Source organism: Carcharodon carcharias, chromosome 5, assembly GCF_017639515.1.
Source record: "Carcharodon carcharias isolate sCarCar2 chromosome 5, sCarCar2.pri, whole genome shotgun sequence".
Classification (NCBI taxonomy): Eukaryota; Metazoa; Chordata; class Chondrichthyes; order Lamniformes; family Lamnidae; genus Carcharodon; species Carcharodon carcharias.
In genome coordinates, this window is record NC_054471.1 from 72932773 (window position 1) to 72960335 (window position 27563).

The 27563-nt window shown below is 43.7% G+C and overlaps 1 protein-coding gene across 2 annotated transcripts in view; it reads right to left on the reverse strand.

Moving 5' to 3' along the window:
* Positions 1 to 17892, reverse strand: part of LOC121277644 (interleukin-20 receptor subunit alpha-like) — a 64044-nt gene extending 46152 nt beyond the window's left edge. For both annotated transcript variants that reach the window (XM_041187236.1, XM_041187235.1), the window contains exon 1: positions 17732 to 17892. Coding sequence is in view for 1 of the 2 variants with exons in the window: in XM_041187235.1 (XP_041043169.1) it covers positions 17732 to 17783 (52 nt within the window). In the remaining variant the exon portion in view is untranslated. The remainder of the gene's footprint in view (positions 1 to 17731) is intronic.
* Between the last annotated feature and the right edge of the window lie 9671 nt (positions 17893 to 27563).

The window sequence follows — 27563 nt, forward strand, 5'->3', positions numbered from 1 at the left end:
TTGGCGGTTGTATGGGAGGGGGTTGAGATGTAGGGGGTGATGGAGGAGTGGACCAGGGTGTCCTGGAGGGAACAATCCCTGCGGAATGCCGCCCGGGGGTGGGGGTGGGGGGCGGGGGGGGGGTTGGTGGTGGTGGTGAAGGGAAGACGTGTTTGGTGGTGGCATCATGCTGGAGTTGGCGGAAATGACGGAGGATGATCCTTTGAATGCGGAGGCTGGTGGGGTGATAAGTGAGGACAAGGGGGAGCCTATCATGGTTCTGGGAGGGAGAGGGAAGTGTGAGGGCGGATGCGCGGGAGATGGGCTGGACACGGTTGAGGACCCTGTCAGCTGCCGTGGGTGGAAAACCTCGGTTAAGGAAGAAGGAAGACTTGTCAGAGGAACTGTTTTGGAAAGTGGCATCATCAGAACAGATGCGATGGAGGCGAAGGAACTGAGAGAATGGAATGGAGTCCTTACAGGAAGCTGTGTGTGAGGAGCTGTAGTCGAGGTAGCTGTGGGAGTCGGTAGGCTGTTCATGAATTTGGTGGACAGTCATCACCAGAAATTGAGACTGAGGGGTCTCAGTTCCCTTCGTTGACCTCTGAGTCTCAATTTCTGGTGATAGACTGTCCACCAATATTCATTAAAAGCCTACCGACTTCCACAGCTACCTCGACTACAGCTCCTCACACCCCACTTCCTGTAAGGACTCCATCCCATTCTCTCAGTTCCTTTGACTCCGTTGCATCTGTTCTGATGATGCCACTTTCCAAAACAGTTCCTCTGACATGTCTTCCTCCTTCCAGGTTTTTCACCCATGGTGGTCGACAAGGTCCTCGACCGTGTCCGGCCCATCTCCCATGCATCCGCCCTAACACCTTGCTCTCCTTCGCAGAACCATGATAGGGTCCCCCTTGTCCTCACTTTTCACCCCACCAGCCTCCACAAAGGATTATCCTCCGCCGTTTCTGCCAACTCCAACATGATGCTACTACCAAACACATCTTCTCCACACCCATACCGGCGGCTTTCTGCAGGGATTGTTCCCTCCGAGACGCCCTGGTCCACTTCTCCATCACCCCCTACACCTCAATCCCCTCCCACGGCACCTTCCCATGCAACCACAGAAGGTGCAACACCTGCCCCTTTACTCCCCCCTGCTCCTCTCTGTCCAAGGACCCAAACACTCCTTTCAAGTGAAGCAGCACTTCACTTGCACTTCCCTCAATTTAGTCTACTGCATTTGCTGCTCCCAATGCAGTCTCCTTTACATTGGAGACACCAAACATAGACTGGGTGACTGCTTTGCAGAACATCTTCGGTCTATCCGCAAGCATGACCTAGACTTCCCTGTCGCTTGCCATTTTAACACGCCACCCGGCTCTTATGCCCACATGTCCGTCCTTGACCTGCTGCAATGTTCCAGTGAAGCTCAATGCAAACTGAGAGAACAGCACCTCATCTTCCGACTAGGCACTTTACAATCTTCTGGACTTAATATTGAGTTCAACAATTTCAGATCATAAACTCTCTCCTTCAACCCCACCCCCTTTCCAATCTCCCTTTTTCCAATAATTTATAATTTTTTTTTAATATATTTTTCTTTTCCCACTTATTTTTAAATTTATTTCGATCTATTGTTTCATCTCCACCTTTTAGCCCATTTCGATCTCTTCCCCCCCCACCCTACCCCGAGGGCCATCTGCCACTAGCTTGTCCTGCTTGCTACCTTTAATGTCCCCATTAACACATCCTTTAGATAATGTCACCACAGTCAACACCCCTTTGTCCTTTCGTCTATGACATCTTTGGCAGTCTCTTCTTGGCCTCCACCTATCACTGGCCCCCTATTGAGCTCTACCTGCCCCACCCCCCCTCTACCAGCTTATATTTCATCTCATTTCTATATTTCTTAGTTCTGATGAAGGGTCATACGGATTCGAAAGGTCAACTGTATCCCTCTCCGCAGATGCTGTTAGACCAGCTGAGTTTTTCCAGGTATTTTTGTTTTTGTTCTAGATTTCCAGCATCCGCAATATTTTGCTTTTACTCCAGTGTGATCTAGATGTGTAGGCTGTACATCCCAAAGACTGGCAGATCATATCAAACAACATTTTATCTTTAAAAAGTATATTTATATTGTTTGTAAACAAAACAAAATATATTGTTGAACAAAAGAGGCATGTCAAACAATAAAAATATACTTTTTGTGATGTCTTTGTGCCTATAGAATGTTGTTCTGGGCTGACACATGGAGAATGAACACTTGGATGATATATTGGTAAAAAGCAAATACCTATGGAACTAAACGCTTTCGGACATTGGAAGGAAAAATAATAAAAATACAAATGTCTATGAAGAATTTTCACATTGGTTTGCTCTTGCATTCCAGTGCTGCTCAGTGCAAGAGAAAAGTAGGTCAGGCACCCAATTGTCTTGGGAGAATATATGTTACTATATGCTACTACTCAGAGCAACGTCGTGAAGTAACAAAGTCCGTGGAGATTAAGCTTAGCTGCTGCAGTGCAGCAGCTCAATGGGAGTCTTAACATTGGAGCACAAAGCTTACTTTGCCATTAGGGAAAGGAAGCTTCGCAAGGTTCTACCATGACTGCCTGACCCGCAATATCTGTTTAATCCTCAAGCAGTAGACTGTATCTGTTAGACCATTTGATGCGCTCATGATAGAAGGACAGACAGGCATTTAAGACCATCCTGAGTAATATTCAGGGCGGCACTGAATCAAAGGTCATGCAATTTCCAGATGGCAAGGAGAGAGGGGTAGGGGTGGGAGGGAGGAACTCTCATATCTTGGCAGCCTCTGGTACTTTACTAGCGGCAGGATACAAAGGGCATTGGTGGTGGCCTGGAAACAGACTATGCAAACAATCTGGAAAAACTCAGCAGGTCTGGCAGCATCGGCGGAGAAGAAGAGTTGATGTTTCGAGTCCTCATGACCCTTCAACAGAACAGTTCTGTTGAAGGGTCATGAGGACTCGAAACGTCAACTCTTTTCTTCTCCGCCGATGCTGCCAGACCTGCTGAGTTTTTCCAGGTAATTCTGTTTTGGTTATGCAAACAATCCCTCAGCTGCAGACAGCATTGGGCAGGTGGAGAAAGCAAGCAATAAAATGAAACAAAAAGGAACCTACCCAAAAAATTGGTTTTGCTTTTTTCCATTATAGAATCACATGCAGTTTAGTAGGACCATCGTTGCAAGACACATTCTCTGATATCATAGGACACATTTTTGATTATTCTTTGAAATGAGTTGACTAAAATATCATGTAAACAATGTGTATGAATTCAGTATTATTCCTCTTAAAACCCCAGAGACCCACCTCAAACCTGGTAGCTCACTCACTGAGACAACTAATTGTTATTCAACAGCAAACTACAGATCCATCCTTCCATGTTGTGTAGATCATTGGGAATGTCATTAGATAAAATTAAGTATTGTACAAAACAAAAATTACTTCATATGAAATACCCTTCACTAAAAATCCACAATGAGCTGAATCTAAGGGGATCCCACCTCCAAATTCATGCTAAGCGGAGCTTCGAAATAGCAGACAATGTCACTTTTCCACATGTTTGCGTCTCTATGTAGCCTACAAATCTGGTCTATGTCAAAAACAACAGATTCAAATGCCAAATGAAAACACAGTAAATGTATGAAAAAGTTTTTATTCAATTTATTCATATCTTACAATGGCCTGAATTTGCAATAGGCTGGGGCTTTGCATCGAAAAAGGCTGGGAGTTAGCTTTGGAAAAGCTCCATAATCCTTTTCTTGCTGCCTTTAAACATACATGATACAATCTGCAACATCTTCATTGCAGTCAAACACCTTTTCAGTGCATCAGGTGAACTCCATGTGGAGCAGTCACTTTGCCAAGGTGATCCTCTTCTCCTGCAGGATTGGGCCAGAGATGGGAATATGAGAACATTCTCTGCTCGGACTGCCTTGAACTGTGTTAGTAGAGCCTTTTCAATGTTGGGATAGGCAGCCAAGGTAGAGGGGAGACGGTGGTATAGTGGTAATGTCACAGGACTAGTAATCCAGAGGGCCAGGCCAATGTGCTGGGAAGACAGGTTCAAATTCCACCGTAGCGGCTGATCTCGATGTCGAATGATGGTATTAGAGAGTTGATCTTCCAGCCAACTTTTCTTGGTGGAAACATGTAACTTAATTTACAAGACAGCAGCAGCAACTACATATGTGCAAACTTTAACTAAAGAATAACTCTCTCCTAGGAGGTTTCCCGTGTTAACTCATTCATTTACACAGATCATGTGATGTTAAAACACTGGATTATTCTAAAAGGTACAGTCCTATGTTTATCAGAATTATAATTACTACATTCCTCCCCCTTGAACTTTTTTCTGTACATTGTATTTACAAGGATATTTATCTCATGACAGTACAATATTTACACAGGTCATGAAATTACAAGTTCAGTCTTTCAGGCGGTTTCCTGATTCGTGTAGAACGTCACCGCTCCAAAGTTTACAGGAAACACATTCTCTGGAACCGCATTAACATCAGGTACCTCATTAGGCACATGCAGTTCAGTGTCTTCCATTTAGACAGACATTGGCCATGTCTGTCCTTGGTTGAGCAACTTCAACTTCACGGGTTCAGCAATGGTTACAGCTGAAACATTTTTGCTGGGTATGATCCACATGCTTAAGGGTGATCTGGTCTCCACTTCCACGAGGTACAGCAATGGTCCGGCAATGGTCCAGTCACAGAGTTTACTTTACCAGGTAACGACTTCGGTCCTGCACTGAAATTCCTTATTACATATACTGCTTCTCCAACAGTAAATTGTTGCTCACGACTATGCAAATCATGAGTCTCTTTTTGGTTCCTTTGACTTTTCTTCACCACCTCCTCCAAATTGGGAAGTGTCAGGCTTAGTCCTGTTTGAAGAGGGCGCCTCATCAGCAACTCTGCATCCTCTTTCTATATGTCTTCTTTCTACCACAATTTAGTCTCAGCCTTTTTTTCCACATGTCAGCCAGAACACAGGTAAAATCTCAACTTGTCTTAGTTCAGTAGTTGAGCTACCCATGACTTCATTATCCACTCACATCTTGGAAAGTTCTGTGACCTTTCCTTTCAAAGCCTCTTTAGTTTCATTCAGCTGATTCTTCATCTGACTCCTTCTTCTATCTGTTGGCGTTCTCCTGGAACCTTGAACATTGCTGCATCTTCTCTGCCAACTGGTTCTTCAGTTTGTTCACAGTGGTGTTAAATTCTTCCTGTTTCTCTTCATGCTTTTCCTGAGGTACAAGCTTTGACCTGAGGGATCCTTATAGCATGTGAAGATCTTTCAACAGGTTTTCCTTTTCTTTACAAAGTTCACTCACTTCATCTCGAATCCTGTCATTCTTGTCTCCTTGAGTTTCTTCTGCTGTCCTTCCATGTCATTGTTTAAGACAGTCTTCATTTCTTCAGGTTGCTGAATGGCTACACATCCCTTTTCTTCCAGTTGGTGGTCCTTGGACTCTCCAAGCTCTTTCTGAAGTATGTTGCCTTGTTCCTTTCCCAACTCAGGGACTTTTCCGGCTTCCTTTTGAAATCTCATTGGCCAATCAAGGTTAATTTCCCTCAAACAATTTTGACCTAGAAGGTTTGATCCTCTGCCATCACTGGTAGCTACTGATTAGTGATACCTTATACCTGGATTTCTTCGTTTGTGTACATTTTAAACTTTGAGATGTTCATTCCAAATTTAATTGTTGAGCACCTTTATTCAAATATCTGAAAGTGTGTACTCCTATTAGTGGTAGAAGCATTGTGTTTACTTCCATTTTTAAGTGTTTACCATTCACTTCCACTGTGACAATAATTAGCTCTGTCTTGCTAGCTTTCATGTTGAATAATGAATAAATATCACAATTGATTGTTTCTGGCTCTTCTACACTATATTTCATTGGACTTAGATTGTAGCTTGGAAGCCTGTTTAAAACTCGTTTTGCAATGTTTCAATATCTGTCCATTTCTGTGACAAAAACAACACTCTAGCTTTTAAATTGCCAATCGTTAGGAGTATGATTGTATCCATATCAATAAAAATTAGTTTTAGATTTTGCTGCTAAGCTGTTTCCTCTAAATTTTTGGTTAGTGGGGGCTGTCTGCTGCTTTGCAGTGGAGTCCCAGCTTTTCGCACCACTTTCGGCCGACGTTTCCCGGCCGACTAAGAAAACGGTGCCATTTTGCGCCCCTTGAATCGCTTGTGAATCCCTTACAGCGTTTTCCATCACAAGTGCTATTTTTAATACTTTCTTAAAAACCAAGATTCACTTCGGCCAGCAATCTTTGCTGAATAGCATCCTCTTACACACCAAATGCCAAACAACCCCTGAGCATTTCATTCAGGGTTCCACCGAAATCACAACATTTCATAAGTTGTTATAATTTTACCATGTAGGTAAAAATGGTCTTTCCCTGGGCTCTATTCCATGAATTGAACCTGAGCTTGCAACGTGCCGGAGGGCTTGGGTTAGAAATGTCCCTTAATGAGGTCTACTAATTCACTGAAAGCCTTCAAATCTGGGGCACTGGGGGCCATCAAGCTTTGAATTAAACTATAGGTCTTGTTCAGACAAATACTCAGAAGAACCACTCTCCTCTTTCCCTCCCCCATGATTTTGTTAGCTTGAAAGAAGAATATATTGAGACCAGTTGTCTGCGGCTGGTTCAAAGGGGTAGATTCTGCCAAACGCAGACATCTCAGATGTGTAGACCTTCCTTTCTGTTCAATGAACTTAGATGCTCTCAATTGCTGGGGGAGGTACAGCACCGCATCTGATTTATCCTCATCGCCAGTTTGTTAGAGTTGATCTTTTAGGCAACTTTTCTTGGTTTACACATTTAACTTTATTTACAAGACAGCAGCAGCAACTACATGTGTGCATCAAACCCTATAACTAAAGAACTGTCTCCTTGAGGTTCCCCACGCTGCAAACTCATTGGTTTATACAGATCATGTGATCTTACAACCCAGGATTATTCTTAAAGCTACAGTCCTACATTTATCAGAACTATAATTACTACAGGTGGCTTGCCCAGTGCTCCATGATTTCGCACTCTTGTGTGATTCTGCTCTGATTGGCCAGTGCTGTCGTATGACAAGTTCAGCTAATCTGGAGTTACCAGTGTGAAATTTTGGCTCATCATTCATATCGTTCTATGAGATTTGCTATTCTGTCACAGTGATGGTTGACAATGTTGACATAACTGAAATTTGGTGTCATCAGAGTTTGACTCATTGCGCTTTCACTGTGGTGTTTAAATTTACTGCATTAATCTCTTAATGGCTGCGAATTTATTGGGAGAGAGTTTCCTGTTAGTGTCTGGGCATATAGGATTACCTGGGCACACTGCATGAGGAAAAATAGACATGTTATCACATGCAGGTAACAAAGCCTGCCTGATTTTCAGCCAATTTGAATGAATGGTCCAAACCTTTAGGGAGGCCTTTTATGGTATATGATCTTCTTCACGTGATCACCACCTCTTTCTCAAAGGTAGTTAGGGATACGCTATAAATGCTGGCTTTGCCAGTGATGCTCACATCCCATGAAAGCACAATTTTTTTTTTTAATTCTATGTCTAGGAACTCCATTACCTGGGTTCGAAATGTGCACTAATACATTTAAACTTCATACCATCATTCAGTGAGACAAATAAGCAGCAAGTATGTTTGAAGCTGGTGGCTGCTGAAGCACAGATGGATTTGGAGAAATTGTACTTGGGGACCAACGAAAGATACAAAGAACGTGTATTTATATAATGTCTTTCGTGACCTCGGGGTCTCTGAAAACACTTTACTGCCAATGAAGACTTGCATTTATACAGCATTTTTCACAACATCCCAAAGCACTTCACAGCTAATTAAGTGCTTAAGTGTTGTCATTGCTGTAATGTGGGAAAACATGGCAGATAATTTCTCAGCAAAGCCCTACAAACAGCAATAAAATTAATGACACAATCTGTTTTAATGATGCTGTTTGAGGGATAAATATTGGCCCGAACACAGGAGAACTCCTCTGCTCCTCTCCAAATGGAAATAGCATTTATATTAAAAGGGGCATTTAGTACATGACCTTCTGTGAGAAGGAGCACTTTGTATCTCTATACATTGAACTGTGGTATGTGGGGAAATAAGTTATTGCTATATTGATTGATTAACAAACCACTCATTCTGTAAATCTTCTGTACTCTGTGGGCAGGGTTTTTACCTTGACGGGCAGACGCAGAAGGACCCAGGAGCAGTTGCGAAACCGACTGCCGCCTGCGATGGGGCCCTGACTGCCATTTCATGCTGACTGGCCAATTAATGGCCAGCCAACATGAATCATATGCTGCAATGCTGAGTGCTGCTGGGGTGAGGGCAACGAGCATGGAAGTTTGCGCATGCACACTGAAAGCTCCCTGAAGGCAGAGAGCTGTAATGGCGCAGAGTTGAAGAATTTTAAAACATAAATAAAGAATTTAAAAATGTTAAAAACATGTCCCCTCATGTGACTGTCACATGAGCAGGGATGTGTTATAAAAATGAGATTTAAACATTAATTCCTGTTGGAAACCTCATCCCTCCCATGGATGAGGTTTCAAAAAATCCAAAGGCTGCTTGGCCAATTCGCCTGTCTGCCAACCGTAAGGCTGGACAGGCAGGAGAAAGTGCCTTTAATTATTACCCCAATGGCATTAGGCCTGTTAATTGTCGGCAGGCGCACTACCGACCCTCGCACGCGCAAGGGCATCAGGACACTTGCTCAATGTCATCACGTTTCATTTTACGCTCAAGTAGGCCGCACCCGCCAGCTCGGCTAAAACTTCTGGCTTGTATGACTAATAAATGCTTTTTGATGTTTTGAATAAAATTACCTTTTAATATTGGTCTTACTGTAGATTGCAGTGTAAAAGTCATGCTTTGAAGCCTCGAAAACTCCTTCCAAAAATGGTTGTCTTATAAAATGTGAACCGCTGGTGGAGGTGGTTGCAATTTTGCATAAAAAACATAACACCAGTAATTCAAAGCAAATCAATGTGATATCTTTTATTGAATTTAATTCTACAAAGGATACCTTTAACCTCAATTAAAACATTTTAAAAACCATCAACTTCATCATCTTCGACATCCGATGCAGAGTTCATTGAATCACTTTGGCTATGGCATCATCGTAAGGATTCCACTCTGAATAGATTTGGCACTTTGTTTCAGAATTAACCCTCCACAACAAAACATCTTCCTTTTCATCCATTGAATTGGATATTCTGCACTTTTACGAGTGATCCAATGACAGTTTGTGCATTAATAGCATGTCATGATTTGGTGATGAAACAACACAAAACATCAAGCAGGGCAGCATACATATTTTCACTCTTGGTGAATGTGTTTTCTCCCTCAAACATCCACCTACCTCATTCAGTGTGAACATGATCCTTGAATGGCTTTTTGAGGCGCACATCCAAAAGGTTGAATTATGGATGTTAGACCCCTTGGTATTGCTGCAATGCTGCAATTTGGAGGTTAATTCTTCACAGACACCTCTCAATCTCAAATGGGATATATTCAGATCCCATAAAGAACACAGCTTCATAGCGTGGTTATGAGTAGGCCACCGTGTGCCTATTCCACACATTATTGATCCACAACTTCACTCCAACATCATCCATTCAACCAATTTCATGGACATGCACAAATGCTCCTTGTAGGGAACTTGATTTTCAGCATGGTTTTATGGCTGAAAATTACCACAGGCTTTAATTTCATTCCACTGGCCATGCAGGCTCGTAGCACTGTGAATCTTGTCTTCTCACTCTACAGTTCGATTGCTGGGCATATCGAAATTCATGGGCATTCCAATCACGTGGTACCCGATGTGACATAAAGGGTACCCAAGTTTTTGCTGTTGCCTGATGGTGAATTGCTGGAAACGGGTCATTTTGGCAATGAAATCTTTTGGTAGTTTGAGCGATCTTGGTCTTCTGTTGCAAATCTAGACATCTTTGTTCCATAAAATGGCTACACAAACTAGCTGCTGCTCTGAAACCTTTGCTGAGCTCAGGGTTTGACTGGACCCACTTAAGTGTGTATATACGCACTGCATTTCTGTTGACGATGCAGCCACTTGAAGACACATTTTCATATAGACGACTCAAGATCAGGTCAGTGGCCGGTCATGGTTCTGGTGGTGCAGTTAGTCTTGGGCATCTTCATCAGGGTGGATTCCTTCGTCTTTCACTCTCACACCAGTTTTTCATTTAACACCGAATTTCCTCATTGCATCAGTTATTTGATGAATTAGCAAATATTACAACTTTTGGCTTGAAACTAGCTCTTTGTCCTTCATTCTTTTTGTTGGAAGACCCACTTCCCTTCCCCATATGTGCGATCTGCTGTGCGGGCATGTCTTAAACCTCCAAGCATCTCATGACCTGTATCGCTTGCTTGATCCCTTGTGCTGACTTAAAAAGTGAGTAAAACATAAATTTGAGTTGAAAAATTGAGGCCAACTCCTAATATAGCATTTCCTAACAGAAAAGAGGGATCAATTTATATGCCAAGTATAGGCCTAAACATGATTTTTGGTGAAAATTGAGTTGTTTTATACATTGCGTCACTTGTACGCTGTGATCAATGGTGTCTGCATTGATTTGACTTCTAACAATTGATTTGAATAATTAAGGAAGAGAATGGTGAAAGATATTATGCCATGCCATTCTTTTTCCAGTTGTCAATGAGGCTGAGAAGGTAGGTGAACGAGTTTCTTCTCTTTGTGCCTCTGCCAAGGTTTCTCTCATCCAGTTGACAGGAGTTGTGTAGGTGCTCCCCCAAAAAGGCTGAGATCAGAATCTTTGTGGAACATGGTACTGAACCTCTCCTATTCTGTGGCACTACTAATTGATGTTTTAAACATCTTTGCTTTTAAAATGGGCTAATTAGTCTCTTTTCTTTTAAGTCACTATAAACTTGTTTTACAACATTTTTGTAATGCTCATTCTCAAACTATGTTTTACTGCCCTACACCTTCCTTGTTACTTAAATGTTTTATCTGAATTCCATTCATTGCTTCACTGCTGACTTTAACTTCTCATGATGAACCAGTTTGATACCATTCTATGATGTTAACTTTAGCTCCAATCATTAGAGCTATCCAAGCAAATTGATGAACATATGATCAACATATCGCGTGTGTTACAGTCCCACAACCATGAACAAGTTAATGAAGTCAGATCATCATTAAGGTGCTTTACAGCTCATGAACTACTTTTGACTGTAGATGGTGTAAATTTCCACACACAGATTGTGTCATTACTGTCAGTATCGACTGAATAAAATAGCACTACTGTAAGTGCTAGGACAAATATAGATTAATGATGATTAAAGCATTCGAGATCTTTATCTACATTTAGAGCACCCAAAAGAACACTCCAATTATAAAAAGATAGACTTGAGAATGGAATAATTCCACAATAAGTTCCAGAGCAAATTTTTAAAAATGGTTTCGTTTGGGAGAGAGAAATTAATAAATTAACTAATTCTTTTTCTTTATTTTTGATTCCTTCAATTGGGTTTGTCCAATGGCAGTCAAACCAGAATTGATTTTAAGAATAAACATAAAGCAGAAATAAAACAGCATTTCTACGGATCCTTATCATATTCTCAGAATGTAGCATAGTCCTTTACATAAAATACAGAATAATTTTTCCGCTTCCAACATGTCACTTATAGCCACTGTCACTTTATAGACAATGAAAAGATGAGCTGCTAATGCACTGAACAGTGACCCAGCATTAAGCATCCTTCTATTTAGCTATTATAAAAGCTTGGTATATATGCAAACATGCTGTTCTTCATACTTCAGTTGTCTATCAACACTGATTATGCATATTTGAGTCACACTAGATGAAAGTAGAAACCAAAGCACTCAATTGGAATGTACAAACTCTCCAGCAACAGACCAGTTTAAAACACATTCAGTCTCAAAAGTTATCTGACCAACCAGCAGTTAAAGGTTGACCAACATCAGTCTGCTTTTACTTAACAACAATTAGTATCTGTGGCTTTTAGGCACATGGATCCACCTTAGCAGATGCATTCTCCATCACTTCAACAATTAATGGCTTACTTCATGTAGGAAAATACAAAATAGGCAACAGCAAAAACCAGACTGTTAACTTTAATGATGTAGCCCACTTAGCCTTTATAAGTTAAATCTATAAAACTGAGTAATACTGTAACAGGTTTAATACTAAAATTGAATCAGTTAGCACGAAAAATAAATAAACTTCTACATGAACAATAAATATAGAATATGAGTGCAGGATGGAGCCCATTATGACATGTAAGGAAATTACAATAATTGTATTCATTTCCTTACATAAATATAGAATAGGTACAGTGTCAGGATGACAGCATGTATAATTTTATGGACAGTGAAATCTTCCTGGATAACCATTCCTGTGGGAAATGTTTATATTTTGAGCCATCCCAGCTCTAAATCTTTGAACTGGACAGTGAGTTAGAGACACTCCGACACATAGGGCTGGATTTTGCCGGATCCTGGTCAGTGGGAAGGGAGCTTGTAAAATAGTGGGGACATGGTAAATCAGTGTAGTTCCCTAGTCAGGGAAGTTTCCCAGCAGAGGGCAGGAGGCTGGTTGGTAGGGCTGCCAACCGTGATTAACTGTATCCCTGAAGGCTTCACCACATGACTTGCCCCCACACTCTGGCCATTGGTCAGCCAACACATCCATCCTTGTATCACACTACCTTCCTATGCCTAGTGGAAAGCAAAAAGGCTCATTACCCAATTGGATGATACTTGACTGTCAGCCAAACAACACTTTTTTCCCCCCATTTACGATATTTCTTTCCATATCTGGTATAGAGAAACGTGCAAAGAAAATGACAAAAAAACCCCAATCTTTCTGAACGTACTAAAGATTTTCACAGAATCTCACAGTGCAGAAGAGGCCCTTCGGCCCATCGAGTCTGCACTGACACGTGGGAAACACCTGACCTACCTAATTCCATTTATCAGCACTTGGCCCATAGCCTTGAATGTTATGACGTACCAAGTGCTCACCCAGGTACTTTTTAAAGGATGCGAGGCAACCCGCCTCCACCACCCTCCCGGGTGGCACCTTCCAGATCGTCACCACCCTCTGGGTAAAAAAGTTTTTCCTCACATCCCCCCCTAAACCTCCTGCCCCTCACCTTGAACTTATGTCCCCTTGTGACTGACCCTTCAACTAAGGGGAACACCTGCTCCCTATCCACCCTATCCATGCCCCTCAATCTTGTACACCTCATACACCTTGTAATCCTCCAGGATTGCACACAGCAGTGTCCTGGAGGTTGATCTTCAATTCCTGGTGACTCCAGGCCAATCCTCCAGGCTTGGCAACCCTACTGGTCGGGGTGCAGCTTGGGTGACCACCCTATAGAGGCAGGCCCCAATTTGCATTATTAAGGCCATGATTAGGGCTCACTAAGCCAGCAGTTTGCTGATCGTAGAGTTCCTCCCCCAACCCCCACTCTTGCTATATAAAGGAGGCTACCAGCTACATGGAGACATCCTCTCTTTGGCAGCCAAGAGTGGCCCTCAGATCTGGAAGCTGCATGGCCCAAAGAGGGGAGTGCGGGCAGGAAAGGCAGCCCCAACAAACCCCAGAGGGGATTTCCCCTTCGACCTTCAGCCCCCTGGATGTTTTATTTTTAATTTACCTAACTGGATCTACCTCTGAAATCACTGACTTGCGTCAGCAGTAATCACCTCTCCCAGTGGGACTGCTGAGGATTCAGAGCTGCCAGCCCTCTGATTGGGCCAGCAAGATCAGGAGCTCACCCGCTGTTCTGAATTGCATGGCGGACCTGCAGGTGGCCACCTGTGGTACCCACTGCCACCCATTGTGGGCTTTTCGCCTCAACATCGGGGTCCCGAAACCTGCAGCAAAATTCAGCCCAATACATAGGTGGATTGAGGAGGAACATCTGGATAGTTCAGTCCAGATCACAAGTCACATCACAAAGAGAGATACTGGTATAGGAAGAAGAACGTGTGACTGAAATTCATGAGGAAGGTGAACTGAGTAAAGGCAAGGAAGGAGGAACCACAAAGACTGATCCTGTCCAATAGGTATGAGGTACTAGCTACTTGTGAGGATAAGGAAAAAGTCTATGGGAGAGGCAGCCAAAATGCTGACTATGGAACTGTGCAGCAGGAGGCAGCTCAACATGGGGAGGAACACAAAGGGAAGGGTGTATTTGTAGGGATTTTGACAATTAGGGGACTAGAGAGTAGCTTCTGCTGTCATGAGTCAGATTCCAGAAGGCGTCAGCAGCTGGAAAGGTACTTAGAAAGGGAAGGGGAAAGAACCAATTGTTGTGGTTTGTGTCAGAACCAATAACATATGAAGTGACAGGGAATGTTAGGAGTTGGGAGCAAAATTGAAAAACACGACAGCAAAAGCGATAATCTCCGGAATGCTACCTGACAATCTGACATTGGGATAAAACAGATCAGGAAAGATGATGACGACTGGTTTGGGAAGGAGTGGTTCCATTTCAAGTGACACTGGCCCCAGTACTGAGACAGAAAGGAGCTGTATTATTGGGAATGAGCAGCCCCTGAACCAGGTTGGGACCAATGCCTGGGCAGAAAGGAAAAATAATCCTGTAGAAAAGGACTTTAAACCTTTAAAGTAGAGGTGGAGGATTTGGATGCAAATAAAAAAAGACAGAAAAGAACATTTGGTATCGAAGATCAGCATATAACAATGTGGTAAGGATAATCTAAATACTCGCAGTACAAAAAGGTGATAGGAAATAAAAAAGAAAATGCCTGAGAGAAATAAAACAGGAGTAATGAAAAATAAGAGCATATTAAATTACTGGTATGGCAATATGCAGAGCATCAGTAACAAGAAGTGTGATTAAAACAAAAATTGTGCAAAAAACACCACCAGAGCTTAGGCAGGATGGGGACAGTTATCCAAGTAAGAGTCCTGACCATGAATGCATGCAATATAAGCAATAAAACAAGTGAGTCCACCACAAATAACTCTTAAAGGGTATGATCTAGTAAAGTTCACTACAAACTGGAAGCAAAATATCTCAGGTTGTAAGATCTTTAACAAGGTCTGGGAAGTTGGGAAGGAAGAAAGGGGGAGCAGCAATTTCGATAGAAGAAACAACTACAAAAGCAAAAAGAAAAGATTTCAGTAAAGGTGAGCAGGCAGGGTGAATTCAGGAGCAGCAAAAGATGCAAAACTCTGGTGGGAGTTGTGAACAGATCTTCTGATCCTAATGATATAGTGCTAGAATGTATAAATATGGAAAGCGGAGAAAAACATAGCAAAAACAATACAATTGTAATGTGGGATTTTAAATTTCACTCCAACTGGGAGAAGCAGGAACATAAAAACAACAAATTTCTAATATGTATCATGGTAGTTTTCTGGAACATTGGCCCAAATTTAGTGGTCAGCAACAGATGACTGCACTAGCCATTCACTACACTTATCTATGCACCATAGATAGGAGCAGGCCAAAATGGAGATCAAATTCCAATGCTGGAAAACTAAAATAAAATCATAAAACACTGGAAATACTCCACAGATCTGGCACCTGAGATTCCTTTCCTCTGGATCTCCGAGTACACTCACACTACACCTCCCAAGCACACTTTCAGATATTCGGCTGTGCCAAGCAGAACGCAGCTGTTCCAAAAGGATGCATTTACCCTTACAGCTTGCAGCACAGAGTCAGCAAGCTTCAGCTTCCCTCAGATCTTGTGAGATGCTCTCAAGCCTGCTTTGCTACAGGTCTGCTCTTTACAGCCCTTTAACTTGGGGTCTTTTCTCTGCTCCTGTCATTTATTTTGACTCAATAGGATCCATCGCTGATCCGTCTTTGTCCATGCCTGGTTAGGGGCTGCTTTCTTGATTTGGGATTATCTCCCTGCCCTCCCCCCATGTCCTGCTCCCTGGGATGCCTTCCCTCAAACGGTGCTCCTGTTCAGGACACCGGACCTCCTGTTTCACACCGTTTCACGTCTTCCTTCTGTGCACGTGCACAGGGCCGGCTCCCGGCCTGAAGACGGCGAAATCAATGAAATGCGCGGGTCCGGTCGTGGCCATTTCCCGCTGGCGCATGTGCAGAAGTCCTGAGGCCTGCTGGGTACTGTAGTTCCCAAACTGTGACTACCGATTTAGGTAAGAATCCGAGTTTGTTACAATAACAGGAAAAGTTTTAATATGTATATGGAGAGAGAGAGATGGTAATAGGGAACTTGGGCCCATTAAAGACAGATGTGGGTGATACTGCAATTAATTTTAAATGATTATAATTAATTAATTATAATTCACCCTGGTTTCCTGGTGATTATGCTCCCTTGGCTGGCTTTCCATCTTTCACCCTCCAAAAACTGAGCTCCTCCAAAACTCTGCTTCCTGCCTCATAATTCGCACCAAAGTCCTGTCCACCCATCACCCCAGTGCTCACTGAACTACGTTGGTTCTTACACAGAAAATGCTGGAAAAACTCAGGACTAGCAGCATCTGTGGAGAGAGGAACAGAGTCGACATTTCGAGTCCATATGACCCTACTTCAGAGCTAACTGAGTTTTTCCAGCATTTTGTTTGTTTCAGATTTTCAGAATCTGCAATATTTTGCTTTTACATTACATTGATTCTTAGCCCAACAACACACCCATTTTAAAATTCTCTTGATTGTTTTCAAATCCTCCCATGGCCTCACCCCTCCCTATCTCCATAATCTCCTCCAATCCTAAAATCCTCAAAGATCTCTCTGCTTCTCCAATTCATACTTCTGCATTTTATATACTCCACCACTGGTGGCTATGCTTTCAGCTGCTTATTTCCTAAACCCTGGAACTCCCATCCTAAACCTCTCCACCTCTGTATCCATCCTTAAGGCAATGCTTAAAAACTCTCTGACCAAACTTTTGGTCACCTGTCCCAATATCTCATGTGGCTAGGTGTCAAACGTTGATTGATAACATGCTTGTGAACTGTCTTAATTTGTGCGTTTTACTTTGAAGGTACTATATAAATCCAAGTTGTTGTTCGTTCGTGTTCGCACTTAATAACGAATAGAGAAAAAGTAAGTGCTTTGTGTGATACCCTGAACCCCACGGTTGTTATTCTAAAGCAGATCTGCAAGAATTCTTGTCCAATTGATATGCTGATGATTGGACACAATACCGGGAACAGAAAAATAAACTATTTGCACTTCTCAATGATAGCTATTAATTGCAAGCACCACCATTGTAGTATTATTCTAATATAAGACACGTTAAAGAAAATTGCACAACAAAAACAGAATTACCTGGAAAAACTCAGCAGGTCTGGCAGCATCGGCGGAGAAGAAAAGAGTTGACGTTTCGAGTCCTCATGACCCTTCGACAGAACTTGAGTGAGTCCAAGAAAGAGTTTCTTCTCCGCCGTTGCTGCCAGACCTGCTGAGTTTTTCCAGGTAATTCTGTTTTGGATTTCCAGCATCCGCAGTTTTTTTTTGTTTTTATAAAGAAAATTGCACTGTCCCCTTGTAGTGTTAGCACAAACTGTTTTTCAAACGTTTTTCCTTAAAGCCTATTCCATCCACCATGAAGCATTACAACCCAAATTTATTCAGCCAGTCGACTTGAACAGAAACATGTTCGGCAGGAAAGGAAAACAAAAGCAGTCACATTTCAGCCTCACCTGTAACTTCTGAAAGAATGAGTAAGGTCATGAGAAGTGCTGTTGTGGGCATTTTAATGCCAGCGCAGGAACACCACAATTCACCTACTCCTAACACAGCTCTGAACTACAGAGCACGGTCCCACAACATCATTATCCTTAAGCTCCCGGAGAGTTGTGGGGAAAGGGAAACTTTACACACAGCGCTTTGCCCTGTTTAGGGGTGTGGTGTGAACATAAGGTATTTGAATAAACTCTCACTCCTTGCACCGCGGGGGTGGGCGTGTCTCGCTGAGCTGCACGATGCTGATTTAACTACGCAGAATTGTAGATAGAACCTTTAGCTAGTTGCAAGTATACAGGTGGCTTTAGAAACCGTCACGGGTAACACCGTTAAAGTTGCATTTGTCCTCCTGACAACTCACATCGGCATTCACCATCGTGCCTTTTGACAAAAACAACATTCCAGAAGTAAAATATAACTTGGACTTTGCTATAGACTCTCATCTGAATCTGGAACTGTGGGATGAGGTAAGGGCGGAAATTAGAAAAGGACCAGCTATAATAGTTGATTATTTAACTTAATTAGCCATTGATTGGGGCAATTTCCCGACTAGTAAACCAGGGGAGGGATTTCTAGAGCCAATGGAAAGACTTTTATGACGCAGATTGTAAAAGAGACAAAAAAGAAAACATTCTGGATTTGATTATGAGTAACAGGCATGGTCAAATCTCTGACAAAGAGGTGGTGCGAGCTTATAAAAACTCAAACAAATTCAAAAGAGAATAGGATAAGTACATGAAGGAGAAAAAAGTGTGGGGATATAGGAAGAAAGTAGGGGAATGGGACTAACTGGATTGATCTTCAAAAGAACCAGCATAAACCTGATGGGTTTCCTTCTGTGCTATACTAGTCTATAATTCTATGAGTACGAACTTAATCTGCCTGTGAAAACTTGGCAGCGTGGGTATTACAGGTTTGGATATTGCTAAAGGAGTCTTGAAATACAGAGCTTCTGTGAGGAGGTGATTCTGAATGTAATGGGCCAGTATTTAACTTTGCAAAGCAAAGGTCCCAATATTAAAGGCACCCTTACCTGAAAGGGACTACTAAGCTACTCATGAAGACCATGAAGGGTAGGAAGGAATTTGGCACAGGGCTAAGATGGATTCAATATTAAAAGGCCAGGCAGTATTGTAAAAAAAAACATCAAAATGTTAAATGAAATGTTTTGAAATGAATATGACAAGACAAATGAAGGATAATAAGAAAACATTTGTTTAAATTATATTTTAGGAACTGCAAAATGAATAGGGCCACTGAAAGTGAGATCAGGTGAAGGCAAAACTGATATTACATAGGCTGCAAGTGAACTAAATCAGTTTTGTATTTGGCCAAATGTACACTGGGGAGATTAGTGACTTATTTGATATAGAAAATGGCGGGGGTTGTAGAGGTAATTTGTGACACTATTCACATGATTACCATCATGGTTACCAAATAACCATACAGTGTATAATTCTCAGAAGCCAGATAAAATCCAGCTAAGGATCCGTATGGAAGTAAGAAAGGAAACTTCACAAACTCAGGCACGTGTCTTCGAGAAAACATTGAATGCTGAGAGAGGCAAATGTTTCTCCTATTTTTTTAAAATAGGTTTCAGAAATGACTCAGTAACTGCAGAATTGGTCCTAGGATCATAGAATGGTCGCAGCACTGAAGGAGGCCATTCGGCCCATCCCTGCCGGCTCTCAAGAACAATTCACCTAGTCCCATTCCCCTGCCTTTTCTCAGCAGCCCTGCAATTTATTCTCTTCATAAAATTATCTAATTCACTGTTGAAGGCCTCAGTTGAATCTGCCTGCACCACATTCCCAGGCAGTGCATTTCTGATCCTAACCACTCGCTGCATAAAAAACATTTCCTTATGTGGCCATTACTTCTTTTGCTAATCACCTTAAAATCACCTACTCTGTTCAAACCCCTCATAATTTTGAACATTCCTATCAAATCTCCTCTTAATCTTCTCTTCTCCAAGGAGAATGGCCCCAGCTTCTTCAAGCTATTCAAATAGTTGAAGTTCCTCATCACTGGAACCATTCATGTGACTCTTTTCTGCACCCTCTCTAATGCCTTCATATCGTTCCAGAAGTGTGGTGTCTAGAACTGCACTGAATACTCTAGTTGAGGGCAAATCAGTTTTCTGTATACTAAGATAAAAGCAAAATACTGCAGATGCTAGAAATCTGAAACAAAAACAGAAAATGCTGTAAAAACTCAGCAGGTCTAGCAGTATCTGTGGAGAGAGAAACATGTTAACAGAGCAACAGAGTTAACGTTTCGAGTCTGTATGACCCTTCTTCAAAGTTTATCCAGCACCTTCTGTTCTTGTTTTATAATTGATTTTTCATAACTCCCTTGCTTTTGTACTCTATGCTCCAATTTATAAAGCTCAGAATGCTGTATACCTTATTAACCATTTTCTCAACCTACCTTGCCAACTTCATTGATTTGTGTCCAGATACTCCCAGGGCCCTCTGCTCTTGCATCCCCTTTAGAATCGTACCCTTTATTGCCTCTCCTTGTTATTTTTACTGAAATGAAACACTTCACATTTCTCTGCAGTAAATATCATCTGCCACTTGTCTGGCCATTTCCACCAGCCTACCTAAGTCCTTTTGATGTTGAACACTATCCTCCTCACAGTTCACAATACTTCAAAGTTTTGTGCCATCTGTAAATTTTGAAACTGTGCCCCAAAATATATTATATTATATAATATATTTCAAGAAAAGCAGGGGTCTAATAGTGGTCCCTAGGGAATCCCACTATATACCTTGCTCCAGCCCAAAATACAACCATTCACCACTACTGCTTCCTGTCACGCAGCCAATTTTGTTTCTGCTGCTACTGTTCCTTTTATTCTATGAGCTTTATCTTTGCTCACAAATCTATCATGTGGCAATTTATCAAATGCCTTGTCGAAGTCTATGTACACCATATCAACTGCATTTTAGTCTCATCATTTGCTCACCATTACCTCATCAAAAAACTCAAGCAAGTTAAACACAATTTTTCCTTAACAAATCCATGCTGGTTTTTCTTAATTAATCCACGTTTGCCCAAGTGGCAGTCAATTTTGTCCAGAATTATTGTTTTCTAAAAACTTCCCCATCACTGACTTTAAATTGCCTGGCCTGTAGCTGCTGGGTTAGACCCTGCTTTGGAGTAGGGTGTAACATTTGCAATTCTCCAGGCCCCTGGCAGCACCTCTGTGTCTCATGAAGATTGAAAAATTATGGCCAGTACCTCTAATATTTCCATGCTTACTTCTCTCAGTATCCTTGGATGCATGTCATTGGTCTTGGTGACTTATCAACTTTAAGTACAAATGGTATATCCAATGCCACCTCTTTATCAATTTTTAGCTCATTCACTGTCTCAACTACTTTCTCTTTCACTGTGACTCGAGAAGCATTTTCTTTCTTGGTCAAGACAGATTCAAAGTATTCAGTTAACAGCACAGCCATAATAGCGCCAGCAAATCACTCCGCAAGGACATTGGTCATGGTTATGTTCAAGTGCAACCTGTCTGGCCTGTACAGGCCTCATCTCACACAGAACTGGTCCCAATATCCCAAGAATTTAAAGCCCTTCCAGCTCCACTATCTCTTCAGCCATGCATTCATCAACTCTATCCTCCTGATTCTATGCTCACTTGTGTGTGATACTGGGAATAATCCAGAGATTATGAGGTCCTACTTGCTAGCTTCCTTCCTAGCTCCCTGAACTCTGCCTGAAGGACCATATCCCTCTTTCTACCTCTGGCATTGGTACTGATAGGGACTGCTGTTCACCCAACAACCACCCCCCCCCCCTCCCCCGGCCTGTCCCCTCAGAGGGCTGTGCAGCTGCTCAGTGACATCTTGACCTGACACCTGGGAGGCAAAATACCATCCTGGATTCACATCTGCAAGCGCAAAAATGACAGCTCTTCCAGTCTTCTTTGTGGCTGAAAAACTGAGCCAATTGTGGTATCATGGACTTGGCCCTGTCTGAAATCTCTAGATGAATGGACGTGTTTATGGGTATTCGGAACTGAACACTGGTTGGAGGGTGAGATGTGCTCAGGGCGCTCCTGCACTACCTGTTGGTTTCTTCTCGACTGCCTGATGGTCATCCATTCCCTCTCTCCCTGCATACTCTAAATCTGTGGGGCGACCACATCCATAAATGTGCAATCCATGAAACTCTCAATCTCATGGATGCACCAAAGTGACGACGGCTGCTGCTCAAATTCCAAAACCTGAGCTCAAGCTGATGCACCTGATGACACTTCTTGCACATATAGTTATCCAGGATAAGGGAAATGTCCTGGAGTTCCCACATGGAACAGAATGTGCACTCCAGGAGTCACAACCACCTATTAGATAATAAAAATTATTATTTAAAAAAAAAATTACCAGCTGCTCACATCTCTTCTTCTGTTGTCACTTAAATATAGGAAGGTTAATTGAAACAATTTACTTAACCCTTATTATCAAAAAAATGAAATTTTTAATTTCCTTTCTACTTAGACAAACTGCCTAACTTTGGAGAAAGGGGAACAAAGCTACAAAATCACCAGCCAATCAACACATGGCCTTCCTATGAAATAATTTTTTAAAAAAATCTCTCTCCTTAGTAATCCCAGTCTGCTTCAGAGTAACCCCAAACTGCTTCACAGTGGACGGAATTGTCCCAGATTTGCTCAAAATGCAGTAGTGGGCGGGAAAAAGGATGTTTTACCTGCTGGCTGCAATGGCGGGTTTTCATGCCATATTGTCCCTTTCCCGGCCCGCCCACCTCATTAATAATGCATTCTGGGGAAACACACTGAGTCACTGGCGGGCCGGCTTCTGATTCAAACCCCCCACCCACCTGTCACCTCAGGACTTCAGTAATCTGGGCACCATATTTAAAGGGTGCCCCTGCACGGAGCTAGCACTCTCTAAGGCAAAGTGTTAGTATACAGGTACAGAATGTAATCAAGAAGGCTAGTGGAATGCTATCCTTTATTACGAGAGGAATTGAACATAAAAGTAAGGATGTTGTGCTTCAATTATAAAGGCATTGGTGAGACCACATCTTGAATATTGTGTGCAGTCTTGGTCTCCTTATTTAAGGAAGGATGTAAATGTGTTGGAGGTGGTTCAGAGAAGATTTAATAAACTGATATCTGAAATGAAGAGGTTGTCTTATGAGGAAAGGTTGGACAGGCTGAGCTTGTTTCCAATGGAGTTTAGAAGAGTGAGGAGTGACTTGATTGAAATATACAAGATCTTGAATGGTCTTGACAAGGTGGATGTGGAAAGGATGTTTCCTCTTGTGGTTGATCCCAGAATTAGGGGTTTAAAATTAAAATTATTTTAAAATTAGAGGTCGCCCTTATAGGACAGAGATGAGGTTAAATCTTATCTCTCGGAGGGTTGTGCGACTTTGGAATTCTCTGCCTCAGAAGGTGGTGGAGGTGGGGTCATTGAATATTTTTAAGGTGGAGGTAGATTGATTCTTGTTAAGCAAGGAAATCAAAGGTTATCGGGGGTAGATGGGAATGTGGAAATCGAAACATAAACAGGTCTGCCATGATCTTATTGCAGGGTGGAGCAGGCTTGAGGGGCCGAATGGCCTACTTCTGCCTCTATTTTGTATGTTTGTATGTTTGGAAGCTCTTCAAAGTCTTGGCTGCGAAAGGGAGGAAATATGCTGCCCCCAAATTTAGCGACACCTCCCTCTGGCGCTGTTGAGGCCCGCTGTGAAGTCGTCCATGCCTGCTCTCGGCACAAATCAGCAAGCAAGGTCACCAATCCAGCATGGGAGGTGGTGGCAGCGGTGGTCAGTGCCAATGCCCTGCAAAAGAGGACAGCCGCCTAGTGCTGAAAGAGGATGAATGATCTCCTCCGTTCTGCCAGGGTAAGTCACTCTTCTCATCACTCTCAACTCACATACTCACAAACCCATCACACATCCACAGGGCCCTCAGTCACTGCCGGTTCAAGGGACATCACCATTCACTCTCTCACACTCACTTTCATTGTCCTTATCTCATCCATGGGACCACTCACCACACACACATGACAGCATCTTTATCATCTGACTTGGCAGGCGTCCTGCTTACACTCTGTCCATTTGTATTCATGCAGGATAAGCTGGCACACACCAAAAAGAAGATGTTGCAGGTTGTTGGAGGAATGCCTGAAATCAAGGTGCTTACGGATTTTGAAAATCCAGCTGGCCGGCGAGGATCTGGGCTATTTCTGTGCTGACAGTGAGGTCGGTGCTGCTCTACCAAGTGAGGATCCAGCAGTGCAACATCTATCAGATGACCATGCTGTGAGTCAGTTCCCCTGTTCCAGTCCCCTACAAGTGCACTAATTATCTCTCCTTGCTTTCACAGGCACATCTGGGAAGCAGCAAAGTGGGGTCCACGACCCAGGACTTCGACTAAAGCCCCGAAGACATCATGGATGAAGAATCTGTTGACACCCTAACTGATGATCCATCACAGTGTCACCCACATCCTCCACCAGTGTGGAGGTGCACACCTTGGTGGAATCTAGTTTTAGAGTAGCCTCAGGGTCACAATATGGTGAGCGCATTGCACTGTCTGATCCGCAGCAGGCGGCAGCAGGTACTTCCCAGTTTTCTGGCACTCAGAGGACTGCTGGAGGCCAGAAACTTGCTGGAGTCCAAGTCAGTTGAGGAGCCTCTGGACTTGGTCATACCTCAGTTGCTGGAGCTGCAAAGGCAAGCTCAGGAAGGGATGTCTGTGGCACTTCTCAGGTTGCAGGGCATGATGGAGGAGTCCGTCCACCTTCAGGCTGAGGTGATAGCACCGACATGCCAACGCACTGAGGTCAACACTGGTAGGATGGCGGCTGCCATGGAGACCTTGCACGGGCTCAACTCCATCGTTGACATCATAGTTGGCCTCCAACTGTGTCAATGCCAGAGGGGTGCGGGGCAGCTCAATCTCACTCCAGCTATCCCTTCTCCTCAAGGAGTCAACCAGGGGCCCTCAGGTCATAGGGAGGAGGATCAGCAGGTGTCCTCCCCTGGGGCCATCCACCCAGGTGACTCTGGGAGTCCCTGGCCCATCCAAATCCCCTCTTGTGACCCCAGCAGCTCCAGCTCCACAGGCCAAGGAGGGTGCCACTGCCACACAGCAGGACCCTGAAAGCAGGCCGTGGCCCTGCAGGTCTTGGCCCTCCAGAGGACGCCCATCAAAGTCATCACAGACAGGGCGTAACAGTCAGCAGGCAGCCTCCACCTCTGCTGTGGATGTCGGGGGAGTACCAAGACATAGTGCCAGGGTTAGGGAGCTTAAGAAGATGTAACTCTTTCTGAGGTAAAACAATCGAACTGAATTAACAAAATTAGGATAAATCAGGCACAGCCCCTAATTCGGGTCAGCTGAAAAAAACAAGAACAAAGTTTAAAGGAACCTTACAAACTTTAAACCAAAATGTGATAAAAGGGGTCAATAAAGCACCCCAGTCCCCGCGGTGCCCACCGAGCACGGAAGGCCTCGAGTGTGCCGTCAGACACCGCGTGCTCCCTCTCCAAAGACACCCGGCCGCGAACGTAGCCACGGAAGAGGGATAAACAATCGGGCGGGACTCCCCCGTCGATCGCCCGCTGCCTGGACCTGTTAATAGCCAACTTGGCCAGGCCCAGGAAGAAGATATAGTTGCACAGCCTTGGCCCCGAAGTTTAATCACTTGTACTTAATGCTCACTTTTGTAAATAATCTCCCAATAATGTCTCCCTGCCTATGGCTCCTTATTCTGATGAGCAGTGTTTGTGTCACTCAGACGTGAAACCTTTCTGCACAAGATAAAGGCAAGTGTCTCAGTCCAGGCCTCTTCCCTATGCAGTTCAGACATAAGTGATGGTCCGGCTTAACACTCACTGGACACATTAGTGATGCCAGCACCTCGATGGTGCTTGTCATTGCTTCCAGAATGTTATGGGCAGGCATCACAGAGTTCCATCATTCTCTGTGCGCTCTCAGCACCTTTGAGGTGGGGCTGAACCCCCATTTCTTCAGCATCTGTGACCAGTGATGCTGTGCTCCTGAAGGGGTCAGGGGCTGAAGGCTGACAAAGGATCAGATGCATTTAAAGTTTCATGGCTGCATCTCCATGATATCACCCTGACCACAGAGTGCAAGCGAGCTGCCCTCAGCCAGACAGGAGTCTGACATTCACAGACGCTATGTGAAGATCTATGGAGTGTCCTCACTGCATGCCGTCATCATCCTCCTGGAATCTAGTGATTATTGGGGCCTCCGCTGCATCTCCATGACATGAGCCTGAGCACTGAAGGTATGTGCGTTGCCATCAGCCACACAGGAGTCAAATGTTCACAGATGCAAGTTGAGAATGTCGTGACTGTCCTCACTATATCTCATCATCATCCTCCACGAATCTTGTGGTTTTGAGGGACTCCTGGGTGCGCCTGTCTTGTCAGTCCAGTGCAATAGCTTCATTCCCGGCATCCTCACCTTCGAGGGCCTCATCATCGTCGTTCCCTTTGACGTCCTCCTCATCGGAGGGTACATGCAGCATCTCTATCTCCTCCTCAGCCAGGTCTTTGGCAACAAGCAGTCAACTATGTCAACTGCAAGGGCTTCCACTTGCTGAATGTTCAGCTGGTGTGCGGCCACCACAAACACATCCTACAGGTCTGCACACAATTCCCAGGGAGTGTCCACATCATTACAACCCCTACATCCTTAGCAGGTCTCAAATCCCTGACATCTTCCAGGGTCCAGAGAGGCTGAAGGGGCTCCGGAACAAGTGCAACCCACAGAGGGAATGGCTGATGACACCCCTATGGCCCGCCATTGATGGATGAATAGGACAATCACAAACTTTTCACGACAGTGTAAAACCGATATTTGGTCTTCTGCCCAGTCTGTTTCACAGTGATCCCGACCTGCTTCACAGTGATCCCGACCTGCTTCACAGTCATCCCGACCTGCTTCACAGTGATCCCGACCTGCTTCACAGTGATCCCAGTCTGTTTCACAGTGATCCTGACCTGCTTCACAGTGATCCCGACCTGCTTCATAGTGATCCCAGTCTGTTTCACAGTGATCCCGACCTGCTTCATAGTGATCCCCGTCTGTTTCACAGTGATCCCGACCTGCTTCACAGTGATCCCGACCTGCTTCACAGTGATCCCGACCTGCTTCACAGTGATCCCAGTCTGTTTCACAGTGATCCCGACCTGCTTCATAGTGATCCCAGTCTGTTTCACAGTGATCCCGACCTGCTTCACAGTGATCCCGACCTGCTTCACAGTCATCCCAGTCTGTTTCACAGTGATCCTGACCTGCTTCACAGTCATCCCAGTCTGTTTCACAGTGATCCCGACCTGCTTCATAGTGATCCCAGTCTGTTTCACAGTGATCCCGATCTGCTTCAATGATCCTGACCTGCTTCATGGTGATCCCAGTCTGTTTCACAGTAATCCCAGTCTGCTTCAATGATCCTGACCTGCTTCAAACTGATCCCAGTCTGTTTCACAGTGATCCTGACCTACTGCACGGTGATCCCAAACTGTTTCACAGTGATCCCAATCTATTTCACAGTGATCTCGACCTTCTTCACAGTGATCCCAGTCTGTTTCACAGTGATCCCAACCTGCTTCACAGTGATCCCAGTCTGCTTCACAGTGATCCCAGTCTGTTTCACAGTGATCCCGACCTACTTCACAGTGATCCCAGTCTGTTTCACAGTGATCCTGACCTGCTTCACAGTGATCCCAGTCTGTTTCACAGTGATCCTGGTCTGCTTCAATGATCCT